At 40.0% G+C, this 16,509-nt stretch overlaps 1 protein-coding gene across 5 annotated transcripts in view; it reads left to right on the top strand.

Annotated features, from left to right (window-relative positions):
- The window catches only part of Nnt (nicotinamide nucleotide transhydrogenase), an 88,898-nt gene that overhangs the window by 39,188 nt on the left and 33,201 nt on the right, over window positions 1-16,509 (top strand). For all 5 annotated transcript variants that reach the window (XM_060372584.1, XM_060372586.1, XM_060372588.1 and 2 more), the window contains exons 9-17: window positions 186-377; window positions 1,039-1,192; window positions 3,888-4,049; window positions 5,230-5,340; window positions 6,218-6,363; window positions 8,895-9,090; window positions 10,429-10,662; window positions 11,716-11,876; window positions 13,761-13,940. In XM_060372584.1, coding sequence (XP_060228567.1) covers window positions 186-377; window positions 1,039-1,192; window positions 3,888-4,049; window positions 5,230-5,340; window positions 6,218-6,363; window positions 8,895-9,090; window positions 10,429-10,662; window positions 11,716-11,876; window positions 13,761-13,940 — 1,536 coding nt within the window. The remainder of the gene's footprint in view (window positions 1-185; window positions 378-1,038; window positions 1,193-3,887; window positions 4,050-5,229; window positions 5,341-6,217; window positions 6,364-8,894; window positions 9,091-10,428; window positions 10,663-11,715; window positions 11,877-13,760; window positions 13,941-16,509) is intronic.

Raw genomic sequence — 16,509 nt, 5'->3', positions numbered from 1 at the left:
TCTTGGAAAGAGATGTAAAAAATGGCCATAATTAAAGCTGATTTTTATGTTTGTGAGTATATATATTTTTATATCTACAAAGATAGGTACTTTCTAAACTGAGCCACAATTGTGCCTGAGACTCGTTGAAGATGGAGCATAACTGTAGGGAATTAACCTTTGTGACAATGTGCTCTTTCATTTAGGGGATTACTCATATCGGCTACACAGACCTCCCCAGCCGGATGGCCACCCAGGCCAGCACCCTGTACTCCAACAACATTACCAAGCTCCTGAAGGCCATCAGCCCTGACAAGGACAATTTTTATTTTGAAGTGAAGGATGATTTTGACTTTGGTACAATGAGTCATGTCATTCGAGGAACTGTGGTGATGAAGGTAGGAGGTCTCTTTCTTCCTGTATTCCTTATTTTTTAAACTTTACTTATTTTTATGCACGTTGTGTTTTGCCTGCACATATGTCTGTGGGAGGGTATTTGATCCTGGATGTATAGACAGTCGTGAGCTGCCTCGTGGGTGCTGCGAACTGAACCTGGGTCCTCTGCAAGAGCAGTTAGTGCCCCCAACCACTGAGCCATCTCTCCAGCCCTCTTCCTGTATTTTTCATGTTAACTTGGATTTAGGATTTCTGTTCATGGAAGAATTTCATTTTGGGATAGAGATATATTTTGATAAAGCATTGGCATGCCAATGAAAGTTGTTTAAAAGTAGAGAATGATTTGAGGAAGCATTTCAAAGACTCAAGTACGTAGTAGTCACTGAAAATATACAGCATTTTTGGAAACCAGAAACAAAAGTTTAATAAAGCAAAAATGAATTGTTTTTAGGTTTGAGCAGCATCCTTTTAATGCACCAGACACATAAAAATTATATATGTATAACATAAACACTATACACATAAAACATACCTATTTTATAAATTATATGAATTTATATACACAAACAAAACAGTTTTTTTTTTCAGTATGAGCTCTCTCCTATGAATCATTTTGAAATGCCAATTTGACTTCCAAAATATTATTTCTCTAATATTGCTTAGGATGGCAAGGTGATTTTCCCAGCTCCCACACCAAAAAATATTCCTGCAGAAGCCCCAGTAAAACAGAAGACAGTGGCTGAACTGGAAGCAGAGAAAGCGGGCACGGTCTCAATGTACACGAAGACGCTGACCACGGCGTCTGTGTATGCGGCAGGTAAGCTCGCACCTAGTAAGGCTTAACACTTGATGGGTTTTGTATGTAGCGTGTTGGTTGTCATGGCTGGTGAATGGAATGCTGTTGTTACTCTTTAGATGCTATGGTCCTGGGCCTGGTAGGTCTGACTTTACCACATGTTCCCTGACCCTTCTCTGTGGACAGGGAGACCACAGTGATTACCCAGAATAACCCAGGCACTGTGTTAAGTACTGAATTGAAGGCATGTAAAATAACATATTAATACGTTTTACATAAAACGTCTTCAGTATGGTCATAAATATTACCTACAAAAAAGCTATTGAGTAACAGTGAGGGTCAGAGTGTGCGGTGGTAAATGTATGTAAATATCTGTATTATGGGTAAGACTGAGGAACCAAACACTTGTTTGAATTAAAAATAGTATGAGGTAAGGGATAGCCTGCATATTAGACTAGCATTCTAAGTTACCTACCAAGGAACTTTAAGATTTTAATTTTGATTTCTTTCTTTAGTGGTCACAAGCTTTTTTTTTTTTTTTTTTAAGATTTATCTTTGTGAAACTAAAGAATTACCGTAAAACAGTGAGACATATTCAAGGGGCTGAAATGTGGGTATTTGATTGGAAATTACTTTCTTCCTCATATGAGGAATTAAACACGCTTAGATCTGCTTAGCGTCAAAGTTAAAACAAAACAAAAGCAAACTATAATGAATTAAGGGAGCAGCATCAGGCACACATGATTCTTGTAGGCTCAGCATTCCCTGAATTCCCATGTGAGCCCAGATGTTTTAAAGCTAAGTGTGTAACTCTCCTTGAATAAAGAGCAAGGCTCAGCAAGATGTCTGAAGAGCGTCTGCTGCACATTGTGAGGAGACGGGCAGTGTCCCTACGTGCACTCACTTGTTTAAAAAAAGGAGTAAGATGATTGCGCTGTTCATGGGCTGTTTAGACTGCAGGACTGTGGAGTTCCATTCCTCTTTGAGATGCAGAAGAAAATGGAGCAGGAACTCTGTGAGGATCTCTTTTTAGGTTTCCGTCATATTTATCGAGGTGAGGCATTTCTAGATAACTAAGTTGATAAGAAAACCTTCCTGTGTGTTATCCACTCTGTGTCTTTGCCCAACATGAGGCACTATGGATTTTGCTGAGTTAGCACTTTCTGACTAATAATTTCAGAATAGAGACTAGCATTTAATGAGCACCAGGAATTTTGCTACAGATACGTGCTTCATATACCTTAGCTCACTTATAAAAGCTCAGGAACATGGTAGTACTAGCATATCTTTTTGTTTGTTTGTTTTTAGATAAAGACACACAGGGTTAATAATATTATGGATGAGGACATTGAAGCACAGTGAGGTACATGACTTGTCTACCAGCAGGCTATTAGCAAGCAGCAGAATGAGGATTTATGTTATGCAATCTGACCTAAGAAAATATGACTGATCATAACCCTCTATAACAGAGTGCTTTCTCATTAACTGGAAAGCCAAAATATTTATCTGACTCCATCCCCAGAGGTTTAACAAGCCATGTGTTAGAACTTTTGAAATAATGAATACGAGTAGGAAAATCTACATTAAGAATATCAACTTGCCGGGAGGTGCTGGAGGCAGAGGCAGGTAGATCTCTGAGTTCGAGGCCAGCCTGGTCTACAAAGTGAGTTCTAGGACAGCAGGGCTACAAAGAGAAACCCTGCCTTGAAAAACCAAAAAAAAAAGGAAAAAAGGAAAAAAGAAAAAAAGCCAACTCAAAGTAAAAAGAAAAAAAGCCAACTCAAACTCAAAGGAAAATTAATGTCAATTTGTGGCTGTTCCTTCATCTATGCCAGTGATAAAGCGTTCGTTCCTGCTGAGAAACCAAGGCCTCTTGTTCAGGAAAGGGCACTTTCAGCTCCCGCATAGCCCAGTGTCTCTCTCTTTACTGACCACTAGGTAACCCTTTCTTCTGTTGCAGAACAGCCATCCACATGTTTGTTATTAAGGAAGGCGATAATTAAAGATGTATGTTCAGAGTGGACTGTTTGTATTCTGCACATTCTTAATTTAATTTGTAGGGTTTTTTTCTCTTTTCTTTTCTTTGTAAAACTCTGTTTGCTGAGTTGGTGTTGAGGCTGGAGCTGACTTCCTTGGCCAGCAGTCCAGACCAGATTCAGGAGCAATTGCAAAATTTCTGTCCTGGGTGGGTGGAAGCCATATGTTTCAGGGAGGTGCTGGAGAATGAAATCCTTCCTGGTCTTTGAAAACCTCTCTTGCTCAGCCACAACTGAGAGTGACATAAAATTGGCCTCATAAAAGTTCTGTCTTGTAAAGGTTATGTCCTGCCTGAGTAGAAAGTACTTTGTAGATCTTCTGTAGGCCTGTAATTCTGGAATAAAAATGCTTATATAAACACATGTGACACTGTCAGTAAATGGTAAAACAAAAAGAAGTCAAAGTTAGGCACAGGGAAATGTGCAAATTGTTATGAAGGTGACTCATAAATATTATGAGATCTTTGCATTTCACTTTGGGAGAGTGGTCAGAAAGGCAGATTTTTGTCTGTAATCTCCTTTGTCACGTAATGATCACATGTCTTAAAAATCTGTTCATTATTAGTAGAGGAAGAAAATTTAAGAGGTTGACTATTGTATTGTTTTGTGTGTATGTGCATGAGCACTTTTAACTTTACTGAGATCATTGCAGCCGTCTCACATTCTCTCCCTTTCTCTAGGTCTCACCGGGATGCTGGGCGCGGGCATTGTGTCCCCGAATCTAGCCTTCTCTCAAATGGCGACCACTTTTGGCCTGGCTGGCATCATTGGTTACCACACAGTCTGGGGAGTGACCCCTGCTCTCCACTCACCACTGATGTCTGTGACTAATGCGATCTCAGGTTTGTTCTTTGTTTCTTTTCTCCTCTTAGGCTGTAATAGGCCCTTCAGCTTTAGGAGTATTTCAGTGAGTTGTGTAAAGTCTCTTTTCAATTCATGACTCCTGGTGTCTGTGGCAGTTATTGTAATGACTTGGGGATTCCCAAGGGTGAGAGGCTTGTCAGGTAGGATGTCATAGAATGTGTCAGCCCTTCCTGTGTTCCCATTTCCAACAGTGTGGATCCATTAATATTTCTTCCAATTATCATGTACTTTAAGAAAAGGATCCTACCAGAGAGTGTTTCACAGAATTAGTTGCAACACCCTCTAGAGTTTCTTCTTAGAATCAATTAAACATTCAATCTAGCAAGGCTATAGTAGGCTGTATATGACCATGATGGTTAGCAGCAAGGGACCAGCTTGCCAGGAAATGGTACCTGGCGTCTTTCTTTGGGGAGAATTTCCATAGCAATACACATGACTGCAAGAAGCTATTCTCTTTGACCTCCAGCAGTGGCTTAGATGTGAGGGGATGTGAGACCCGTCTGATTAGCCGACATGATCAAGGGTATGATTATCTTTTGGAATGTCCTAGGCACAGCTCCTAGGATTACTTCAGGGAGTGCATGCAGTTTTAAAACATGCTGTATATAGGAAAGCTCAAATTGGTTGCAACCTGATCAATATCAATAGATTAGTTCCTTCTAGTTTGGTTGCAAGGTATCTATCCATAGCCACAGGTTCCAATAAGCAGTGTCCTAGTTACATTGCTGACTGGTCATTTGATGAGAACACAGATCCTTATGCCAAAGGAAGCAAATTGGTTGTAACCTGATCAATATCAATAGATCATAATTAGTTCCTTCTACTTTGGTTGCAAGGTATCTATCCACAGCCACAGGTTCCTGTAAGCAGTGTCCTAGTCGCATTGCTGACTGGTCATTTGATGAGAACACAGATCCTTATGCCAAAGAAAGCAAAACGTGTTAACCTTTTGGCCAGGATAGTACTTTAAGTAAGAAAAGATGTGCAGGCTCGTTGTCAATGGTTTTGATCAGGAAGACTGTTTTTCTATTTTAATGAAGGTGGAGAAGGCTGTATTGTCTTTTGACATTGGATCCTGATATGACAAGAGTTTTGGTTCTTACATCAGGTTTGGAGAGATTACTGTACTTACTCACCACAGTGATGTTTTCTTTCTAGGTTTGACTGCAGTCGGTGGGTTGGCGTTGATGGGAGGGCATTTTTATCCTTCTACAACCTCCCAGAGTCTTGCTGCTCTTGCCACATTCATATCGTCAGTGAACATTGCAGGTAGGAGGAAGAGGACAGAGTTCAGATGCTGTTTCTCATGAAGACACAGGAAGCAAATACCAAATCGTATAAAGTAGACTTTCTGTGTTGAAACATTTAACTGTCCCCTTAAAAATGACTTCTCTCAGACCACAAGTGTTCCTTTTTGAAGGAGAGTCAAATATTTTGCCTATCAGTAATGGTTTGAAACTGTATTGATGCCACTTGATACCAATCCTTCTATACCCTCTGCCACGTAATGATGTCTCTCTAGAAGCTAACTGGGAAGTCATGGAATGCATAGCTTTGACTTCCATTGACTTCTGCCATCACCATGACATCTGTAAATGAGTATAGCTACAGACAAAATTTTAGTCTTTTGCCTTATCACAACTGTTGTCTGTTCCTGGAAACTAAAAGGCTAGCACATCACATGTGTATGACACTCACTTCATGCTATTTTATAGCTAAAAATTCCTTAATGTGTCCAAGAGACCTGGTGTCTGTTGATACAGTATCTTTCCTTTTATGGTTTGTTACAGAGTTTGACAGGGTAACCTATCAGAGAAAAATACTGACTTTTGATCCTTTGCATTTTCATGCTTTTAAATGGCTATTTACTTTTAGTCATGCAGAAACAGTTGGCCCTGCATTCTGATAGCAAGTTTTCTTCCTGACTGTATTTAGGGTTCCCCATACTTCATCCACCCCAAGGGAACTGGCTTTAATCATAGAATGACTTTTGCTTTTGAGGTTCAATAACTTGAAATAATAGTTGTCACTTTGGATACTTGGTGATAAAAGTATACTTAAAACAAAGATATTGTAGCATATGGAAAAAAGTTACACTGTCTGACATGACGCCTCTTACTGTTTTATGTTTCTCTTGCTTGGTAAGGTGGCTTTCTGGTGACTCAGAGAATGCTGGACATGTTCAAGCGACCCACGGATCCTCCAGAATACAACTACCTGTATCTGCTCCCTGGTTGCACTTTTGTGGGTGGATATTTAGCTACTCTCTACAGTGGTTATAACATCGAAGAAGTAAGAGACCTTTGAAAGTTTTCATTTCTACTACTATATCTTTCTACCTTTCAGAATTAATGTCACTAATAGAATTCAAACTATTGTGAATATGCACCTCCATCAGCAAATACAGTAATAACCTGGAAACACCATGTTTAAACAGACCACCCCAACGTCCTAAGGATGAGGAACTGATGTGGGGTTACTTGTTAATTTTTAATTTTTTCACATGTAGAAAGAGCTGAAAAGGCATTAGTGGCTCCCTTATGTGCCTGGCTAGATTGTAAGGAGACAGTAGATTAACCAATAATCAATTTGAAAATGTTTATACTTTCCTCCTCTGCAAATATATCACAATCACCTCTTGTGAACAAAATATACTATGCAATGCACTTATGAAGAAAACATAGAATTTAAAATTTGTATGCCATAGGGCAGTAGTTCTCAACCTTGCTCATGCTTCAACCTTTTAATATAGTTTCTCATGTTGTGGTAACCTCCCCAACTACAAAATTATTTTTGTTACTACTTCATAACTATACTTTTGCTACTGTTATGAATCATAATGCAAATATCTGTGTTTTCTGGTGGTCTTAGATGACCCCTGTGAAAAAGTCATTCAACTTCCAGAGGGTCGCGATCCATAGTTTGAGAACTGCTGTTGGAGGGACTAGGGAGACAGTAAAGCATTGGTAAAGTGCTTGCTGTATGAGCATGAGGACATGAATTTGATCCCCAAAACGTGTGTAAAAAACCTGGGTGTGGTACTGTGCACGCTTATAATCCTAATACTACAGAGTCAGAGACAGGCGTGTCCCTGGGGCTGGTTGGCCAGGAGGCATAGCTTATGTGGGAGCTCCAGGAAACTGAGACACCCTGTTTCAAAGAACAAGGTGGAATGGCACCTGAGCTTGTCCTCCGACCTGCACACATAAACGAACATGCACACACACACACACACACAGTTTTATGCTGTATGATAAAGGAATAACCGGATTTGAACTTAGGAAGTTCCTAGGTGAAATATAAAAAGAGCTGAGGCTTTTCTGTGAGTTGCCTCTTTTATGTTTCTTTCCAGTGATTGCCACTGGATTGCAACTTCTCTGGCAGCAGAGAAATCATCTCTTGGTTTCTTCTGTGTCCCCAATACGCAGTGTTACAGAGTGACAACACCTCTTTAAGGGAAGAGTTGAAGCAGGGAGTTGAGAGAGTCGAGCCTGAACTGTTCTCTACTTGCTGATCTTGCCCTCCTCAATTTTCATGTTTCCCTTTTATAAAGTGAGGAGAATGGGTCCTTCCTCATGTGGCTTTCATGAGACTGTTGTGGTTCAAGTAAGGCACACACACAATTCGTGTACTAGTGGCATAGTTTGGCTCTTTTATAGTGTTTAGACACGTTTACTGTTTCAAAATCTAATAATAACCCCATTTAAATCTAGGTGTTTTTATATAGTTGTGTATGCTGTCAAATCCAGAAGGAGACCAATATATATATAAATGGCATAATTATAATATTTAAAGTATGCAATGCATTTATATTCCTAAGGGATGGAAAAATATTTTAAAATGTTAACAGTAGAGTTAAGGTCTAATTGGAACTGTCTGAATTTCAACTGTCCTTAGAAAGCTGTGTTCCTCTCCCTGAGCCAACAGGCTGAAGGTTTTTTTTTTTAATTTTATTTATTACAATTATCCACTGTTTTTTGAATTGACATTGAGCTCGATTTTATTGATTATTTTAGAATTATTTTATTCTTTTTTAAAAAATTTATTTTTTTAAATAAATTGCAGTTTATTTACTTTGTATCCCAGCTGTAGCCCCCTCCATCATCCCCTCCCAATCCCATCCTCCCTCCCTCATCTCTTCCCATGCCCCTTCTCAAGTCCACTGGTAGGAGAGGTCCTCCTCCCCTCTGTCCCTAGCCTATCAGGTCTCATCAGGACTGGCTGCATTGTCTTCCTCTGTGCCCTGGTAAGGCTACCTCCCCTCAGGGGGAGGTGATCAAAGAGCCAGCCACTGAGTTCATGTCAGAGACAGTCCTTGTTTCCATTACTAGGGAACCCACTTGGACACTGAGCTGCCATGGGCTACATCTGTGCAGGGATTCTAGGTTATATCCACGCATGGTCCTTGGTTGGAGTATCAGTCTCAGAAAAGACCCCTGTGCCCAGATTTTTTGGTTCTGTAGCTCTCCTTGTGGAGCTCCTGTCCCCTCCAGGTCTTTATTTCCTGCACTCTGCCCAAAGTTTGTCTATGAGTTTCAGCATCTTCTTTGATACCCTACTGGGTAGAGTCTTTCAGAGTCCCTCTGTTGTAGCCTCCTGTCCTGTTCCCTGTTTTCTCCTTCGTCTGATGTCCATCCTGTTTGCCTTTCTGAGTGAGGATTGATCATCTTACCCAGGGTCCTCCTTCTTGCTTAGCTTCTTTAGGTGTACAGATTTTAGTATGTTTATCCTATATTGTATGTCTAATATCTGCTTATAAGTGAGTATATGCCATTTGTGTCTGAAGTTTTTAATAATTTCTTTCTCTTCTTTCCTTTGCAAAGTTCATGTACTTGGGCTCAGGCTTGTGCTGTGTCGGAGCTCTGGGCGGCCTTTCCACTCAGGGAACAGCAAGACTTGGCAATGCCCTGGGTATGATTGGGGTTGCAGGGGGCCTGGCGGCCACACTCGGAGGCCTGAAACCAGATCCACAGTTGTTGGCTCAGATGTCTGGAGCCATGGCTATGGGTGGCACCATTGGTAAGCACTTGTGAGCTTCTGTCTTCATACACACTCATGTCCTTCATATGCCTGAAGCACGTTAGGCTTAGAGACTTAAGATTAGCGAGTGCTTAAACACTGGGGATTTATTTTAAGGGGTGCATTGTTAGGAAGAGTCCTCCTTGGGTAAATACTATATAGCTTATTCTCACTCAAATACCAACATTTTAAAATGTGGGAAAGTGTGTCAACAGAGTTAAGAGTGGAATTAAAAAAAAAAATCCCATATGGCATGAAGTTTCTTTCCCTCTCACTGACTGCGTCCAGCTTTATTTATTATAGGATAAGGGGTTGGGATACTTACACGTAGGCTCATTTTCTGTCCTGCTGATTATAAACAGCAGTAGCCGACTCTGTTCTTAAGTGTTAAACATTCTAATAATTGTGACTGAGTAGAAAAAAAAATCTACTCTTAATTTTCTCTAGTGTTATGCTAGAGCTCTTGTCAATTTTTCAGAATTTTGTGAGCTGGTTTTAAAATAGAACCATTACTAAAAATTAAATAAGCCAGGTGGTGGTGATACACACCTTTAATCCCAGCACTCCGGAGGCAGAGGCAGGTCAGCCTGGTCTACAGAGTGAGTTCTGGGACAGCCAGGGCTACACAGAGAAACCCTGTCTAAACCAACCAATCAAACAGAACAATAACAATAAAAACTTACATTATACCAGAAGCAAAGGTAATACTAATAACTTATTCCACTTTATAACTAATGTCCTAGACTTTTTATTTATTGTTTATACAGTGTTCTCCCTGCATGTGTGCTTATACATGATCTTATACAAGGGTTAAAATCCCCATGGCTTCTCCTTACTACGTCTGTGAAAATTCTTGAGAATTAGAGAATTTATTGCTCAGAATTTTTTTTTGGTTTTGGCTTTAGTTCTGCTTATCTGAAAAACTAAGGTTAATTTTGTTTTCTTCAAAATTCCATCTGTTAATTATATACATAGGTGTAAACACTGGCTTTAGAGAAGAGAGCCTGGAATATTCACTCAGTGGGGAGACGCTGAGGAGGCTAACAGGAGCTCTTAGTAGCCTTCCAAAGCTTTTGTCTCGGAGTATATTTGGAGTTTGTGCATTGATGCCATACACTGCTTTTTTATGTTGCTTAGATGAGGTGAGAAATTGAGCTATTTTGACACCATACTGTTTATAGCCAGTATTTTTCCTTCCACATTGTCCTTGTAGGAATATTTAGTCCATACTGGGAACCAGGCAATGCTCATTTGTGACAGTGATGCAAACCCTGTTTTCATGGTTGTTTCCAGAAGCCTGTCCAGCCTAATTTCTCTTTGCCCTCTGTTTTCCAACAGGACTGGCGATTGCGAAGCGCATCCAGATCTCTGACTTACCTCAGCTGGTCGCTGCTTTCCACAGTCTAGTGGGTTTGGCCGCAGTGCTGACGTGCATGGCTGAGTACATTGTAGAATATCCGCATTTTGCAATGGATGCAACGTCAAATTTCACCAAGATCGTGGCCTACCTTGGCACGTACATTGGTGGAGTCACCTTTAGTGGCTCTCTTGTTGCCTATGGAAAATTACAGGGTAAGTGATCTGATATAACATAGAGGTAAATATCCATTAGTTAGGGTATCCACAGGTCTGTCTCATTTTGATAAAACCACTTCAGAGTAGAGACTGCCAGAAAAAGGGATTTGTATAGCACCCAGACACATATAGGAGATGTTCCACTCAAAAAGAGAATTCATTTTAATTCTTATAGGTTCTGAGCTTTGTGATGATTTCTTCTACAGTCGGGTAATAATAGAAACAGTACACAGAAATCTGTGGACATTGATGGTTCGATAAGATGTATGAACAAAATTACAGTTCCATGGCCTTTGTTTAGAGATGTCTATATATTGTCTGCAGAAATGACCTTGTGTTTCCTAAAATAGAAACATGCTTACTGGATGAGTTAATAGAAATTCTAAAAACCAGCATGTGTTTTAGCACTCTGCCATGGCAAACGTTACTTCTGCAATGTGGAATCATGAAAATGGAAGCTGAGGGAAATATCTAGAGAGCCTTTGTGTCATGTGTTCACAAAAAAGTCCCTAGAGAAACGTGTTTGTAAAAATATGGTTTTGCCTCTGAATAATAAGGTTATTAAATGGGGGAAGCTTCCATGAAACTTAAAAAACAAATTCACAAATCAACTTTAAGTCTAAAACATTCTTGTCTCAGGCCTTTTCTTTAGAAATAGCTAAAAGGGCTCTTCTCCCTTGGGCTTGGCTGATAACATCGGAAATGCTAATGTTTCAGAACTCCACATTGAAGTTGTAAATAAATAAAACCACACTTCAGGGCTTCTGTGTTGGTCATACAGGGGGAAAATCAGCTTTTAAGATGCTGTGACTGAGTATATAGTCAAAGTAGGGAACAGAGCACTTAAATGGAATATTTTCCTGTCTTTGCTAATATGTGTTATATGTGAACTCTTAGCATGTCTTTATGTTCCATATCTGGTGCTAGAAAATGATATCTGAAGTCCTATGCTATTATTCTGCTATTACATTTTGGTAATTTAGGGTTAAGTGATGTATGGGGTTTCCCACGGCATACTCTAGGTTCTGAGAACCATCTGCTTTGGCCCAGGTATTCTGAAATCAGCACCTCTGCTGCTGCCTGGAAGGCATGCACTCAATGCAGGCTTGCTGGCTGCCAGTGCGGCTGGGATAATCCCATTTCTGGCCGACCCCAGCTTTACCACTGGCATTACCTGCCTGGGATCAGTGTCTGCACTCTCTACTCTCATGGTAAGTAGCTGGAGATGGAAAGCACAGTCTTAGAGAAGAGCTGGGAGATTACTGTTACACTATAATCTGATTGTGTTTCAGTCTCTTCAAGACCCCCAGGAATAACAGTGCCTAAGGCTTTGTCACATGCTCACCGTTTTATAATATAGAAAGCTTAAACAGTATGAGAAGATCATCATGTTCTCTCTTTCACTCTTCCAGTGTGCTGGTGAACAGGAATTTTAAAAGCCAAAGGTTTTAACTCTGTTCATGTAGGTACCTATTATATAACAAGTTCTCCAAATAATACTTAGGAGCTTATATAATACGTCTAAGGTGGTCACAACTCATGAGTTGCTCTCGCTTTCCTTGAGAGATGTGGTATAGAATCCACATAACTCGTTTCATAATTATATAATAAAACCTGTGTACTCACTGAGACAATTCATCCTTTCATGGTGGGTTTTCTTTCCTTTCTTGTCTGATTCTTGCATATCCTATATTGAACAGATTCTATGTCTGTGTTTTGGTTTGGGGTTTTATTAGTAGAGGATGCTATTACCTGGAATTCTGTTGTTCACTTTTGCTTCATATGCCTCTAGCCTGGTGTATACTTTGTAGTCAGCCTTTATATCTTAAGGTGAGAAAAAAGGTATTTATGGCACATAGCTAGCTGTCTAGTGGTTTCTTATTGAACGCTGACTCTTTGGTTCAGAAACACAAGATCTGTAGTATACAAATGGAACATCTTCGTGAGCTGTCATAAAGTTAGGTCATGGCTTCACTACAGATGCTTTAGAACACTCAACAGTGACTTGAACTTTTGTCTTTATGTGCTTTATAATCCAGTTTTCTTCTGTCTTATCTGGTGATGATTCTTTTTTTAATTTTAAATTAAAGAAAATACTTTAACCTAACCAAGCAGAAGTTTTAAAAAGTCCCTATAATCTTTAAAATGTAAAAATGTAAAGAATTGTTATTTTTGAGAAATGATGAGTATATTTAAAAGGAACTTATAGCCAGTATGAAAATATCCCCATAACACAAAAGATATTTTTAATTTCTTTTGGTTTATATACTCACAGAGAAACAAAGTGCAAAAAATGGAGGGGTCTATAGAATGAATAGAAAAATATGCCCCCATTCTTTTTATTTTCTTGTATTTAATAATCAAGGACATTATTAGTGATTTTTTAGACACACTGGATTCTGTTGTATTCATCTAGAATAATGATAACCATTTATAATTTAATTTTTAAAAATATTTTATAATTTAATTTTTCATGTTATTTTTGTTTTGGGGCAGCCGACTTGGTTAGACTGGAGTTTCAGATTCTGGCTCCTGTGGTATAGCAACTGAAACCTGTTATTATTTCATCCCTCACAGAATTGCTTGGCACCTGACCCACAGTTTATGTATCAGCATATAGAGCTCCTTCAAATAATTGTAGCCTGCTCCTCTGTGGGATTTTCTTTTTCATTTTCCAGCTGTCTTTGTCACCCAAACCATGCCCTCTGGATCGTCAGACAAGTTTAGACTGTGGGCTGGTAGCTTAGTTTTATCTCCTCCACTTGATAGCAGAAGGGCCCGATTTCAGTCTCCAGCCACCAAGAGCTGGGAGGCTCACTTGGTGTCATTGTATCTTCCCAGGCAGAATCTTCCGGTTTCTGCCACTTTTTATCACTTTTATTGAATGTTGGGGGTGGTGGTGGTGGTGACTAAATGTTTATAGTTGCCCTGTCTATGAGAGAATTGGTCGTAGTGGAGAGAGTTGGTCATCACCAAAAGTAGAATTTCTATGGCAATATATCACTTAGAGAGTTGGACTGATGAAGAACCAAGATGTTGAATGTTCGAGGTTTGATTGTATACGCTCACTTGCGGTTCTCTGTTTTCCTCATTAGGGTGTGACTCTGACAGCCGCCATTGGGGGTGCTGACATGCCTGTTGTCATCACTGTGCTCAACAGCTACTCGGGCTGGGCTCTGTGTGCCGAGGGCTTCCTGCTTAACAACAACCTGCTGACCATTGTGGGTGCGCTCATTGGCTCCTCCGGTGCTATCTTGTCATACATCATGTGTGTGGTAAGAAATGCATGTGTGAACAGGAAAGAGATGGGGCTCCTGGGAACATGGGTGTGATTGTCATCTCTTCTATTTGCAGTGAAAATAAATCTATCATTTTTTAATTATTTTCAGCAGAAATATGGGGAGTTTTGGAGCAAATTCCTAAGGCCGTTTAAATGATACTACAAAGAATTAGGGAAGCTTAAAATGTAAAACTCTTCTAATGCCTCTATCCATCTGGAGAGCAACACCCACTGTTTAGGTTATTTTTACCATTCTTTCTTTTTGCTGTGTGTTTACTTGTCTGACCTTACTCTAATTTTTCAGTGCAGAATCCTTTTTTCTTTTTGTAGCTTGAGATAGGCTTCTGTTGCATAGCCCTGGCTGGCATTGAACTTGGTGTTGGAACCTTGGCTTTCCTGCCTCAGTCTTCCAAGTGCTGGGATTACAGGAGTGAGAGATAATACGTTGTGCCTAGCTTTCACTTAAGTTTTAAAATATTACACACGATAGTCTTGCCTTTTTAATCAGGAAAGACTCTGCCTTTAAAATCTTATTATGGGAGTGGATATACAAAGTCATTTAATCTTCCCTAGTATCTCACAGTTATGTGATTTCTTTTATTTACCTTTGTGTATTGTACATCTTTGACATTTTTCATGTGTTTTATTTTTAATTTTTTTTAATATTTTTTAAAAATTTTTCATCAATTACACTTTATTCATTCTGCATCCCCCCATAAGCCCCTCCCTCCTCCCCTCCCAGTCCCACCCTCCCTCCTCCCTCTGCTTGCATGCCACTCCCCAAGTCCACTAATAGGGGAGGTTCTCCTCTCCTTTCTGATCTTAGTCTGTCAGTTCACATCAAAGGTGGCTGCATTGTCCTCTACTGTGGCCTGGTAAGGCTGCTCCCCCCCCCAGAGGGAGGTGATCAAAGAGCAGGCCAATCAGATTATGTCAGAGGCAGTCCCTCTTCACATTACTATGTAACCCAATTGGACTCTGAACTGCCCTGGGCTACATCTGTGCAGGGGTTCTGGGTTATCTCCATGAATAGTCCTTGGTTGGAGTATGAGTCTCTGGGAAGTTCCCTGTGTTCAAATTTTCTTGTTCTGTTGCTCTCCTTGTGGAGACCCTGTCCTCTCCAGCTCTTACTATTTCCCAGTTCTTACCTAAAATTAAATTGTATGCCCTTAATGAGAGGCATCAACGATAAAGTGCCACTTCTGGCTGTAGTTCTTCCCTTCATCCAGCGTGTAGACACTGTATGAGCTACCCACCCATGACACTGTATGAGTCATCCTACTTAGCAGATTGATTGCTTTCACAGTATTTGTGTTCAAGAAACCCACATGACTTAATAATGGCCTCAAGCACAAAAGTAGTGATTGTGGCAACTCAGATTTGCCAAAGAGAAGCTGTGAAGTGCTTTCTTCCAGCAAAAAGGTGGAGGTTTTCAACCTACAAAAACAAAAAAACAAAACAAACCAACTGTGCTGAGTTTGCTGCAATCTACAATAAAAACCAGCCTATCTGTTAAATGGCGAACAGTGGAGGAGAATACATGTGTTTTATTTTATTGTTTGTAACTTTACCTATCTATGTACATGTGTTTTGATCAAATCCACCCCCCCATGGGTCTGGTGACACATGCCTTTAATCCAACTACTTGGGAGGAGGCAGGGACCAAGGCATGTGTCTCTATATCGGTTTGAGGCCAGCATGGTCAGGTTACACAGTGAGACCTTGTTCCCAACAGAATCACAAAATCCGCCTTGCTTTTCCTCCTATACACTAACCACTCTTCCTTCCCATGTGTTTTTTTTTTTTTCCTTTTGCCACTAAGTCCACTTACTGTGCATGGCTGTAGGACAATCTGCCAGACCCTGGGTGGCCTCTGGGACTGCATGTCCTTCCCTTAGTCCTCGACAGGCCATCATTTCCAGTAGTCCCCCAGCTAGCGATGGGACATCATGACCCCCAACCTGCACACTTTCCTCTTTGTGTCTCTAAGATACGGTTCTCAAGACAGAATGCACTCACTGTGGGAGGCTTTCTGTACTTACTGTGTGTCTCCAGGCAGCTTGTTCTACCGGCGCGCCCTGGGTATCTATGAGAATGCCCATCATGAAGACTTATGGTCAATGTCATTTTTTTTTATTTTAATGAAGAAACCAGAACAGAAAAGTAGCAACACAAACACCTCCCAGCTTCCTTTTTGTTCCTAATTCTTTTCTTGATAGCAAAAGTATTTTGCAAATCACTATAAATCTGACTGAAAACTTTGCTTAAATTCTAGTTATTATTCTCTGCAGAATAGTTTTGGATTACAGTTGAAGCCCACTTGCATTTCTTTATAACAAACAAGTTACAAAAAAAAAAAAAAAAAAGAAAACCTAAACCTGTGTCTGTATCTTTACCAGACTATGTAAGATATAACTCCAAACATTTGAATTAAAAAATGGTCACTTAAAAAACTTACTCCAAGGCTTACAAAGCCATCGTGGGTTTACAGATAACCTTAGTGGGTTATAGCTTAATAGTAGGTTGAGGACAATTATACATTCCTGTGCTTATAGGATTTTTTT

The sequence above is a fragment of the Meriones unguiculatus genome, chromosome 19, assembly GCF_030254825.1.
Source record: "Meriones unguiculatus strain TT.TT164.6M chromosome 19, Bangor_MerUng_6.1, whole genome shotgun sequence".
NCBI lineage: Eukaryota > Metazoa > Chordata > Mammalia > Rodentia > Muridae > Meriones > Meriones unguiculatus.
The sequence above is the reverse complement of the archived record's forward strand: the minus strand, read 5'-3'. Positions and strand labels throughout refer to the sequence as shown.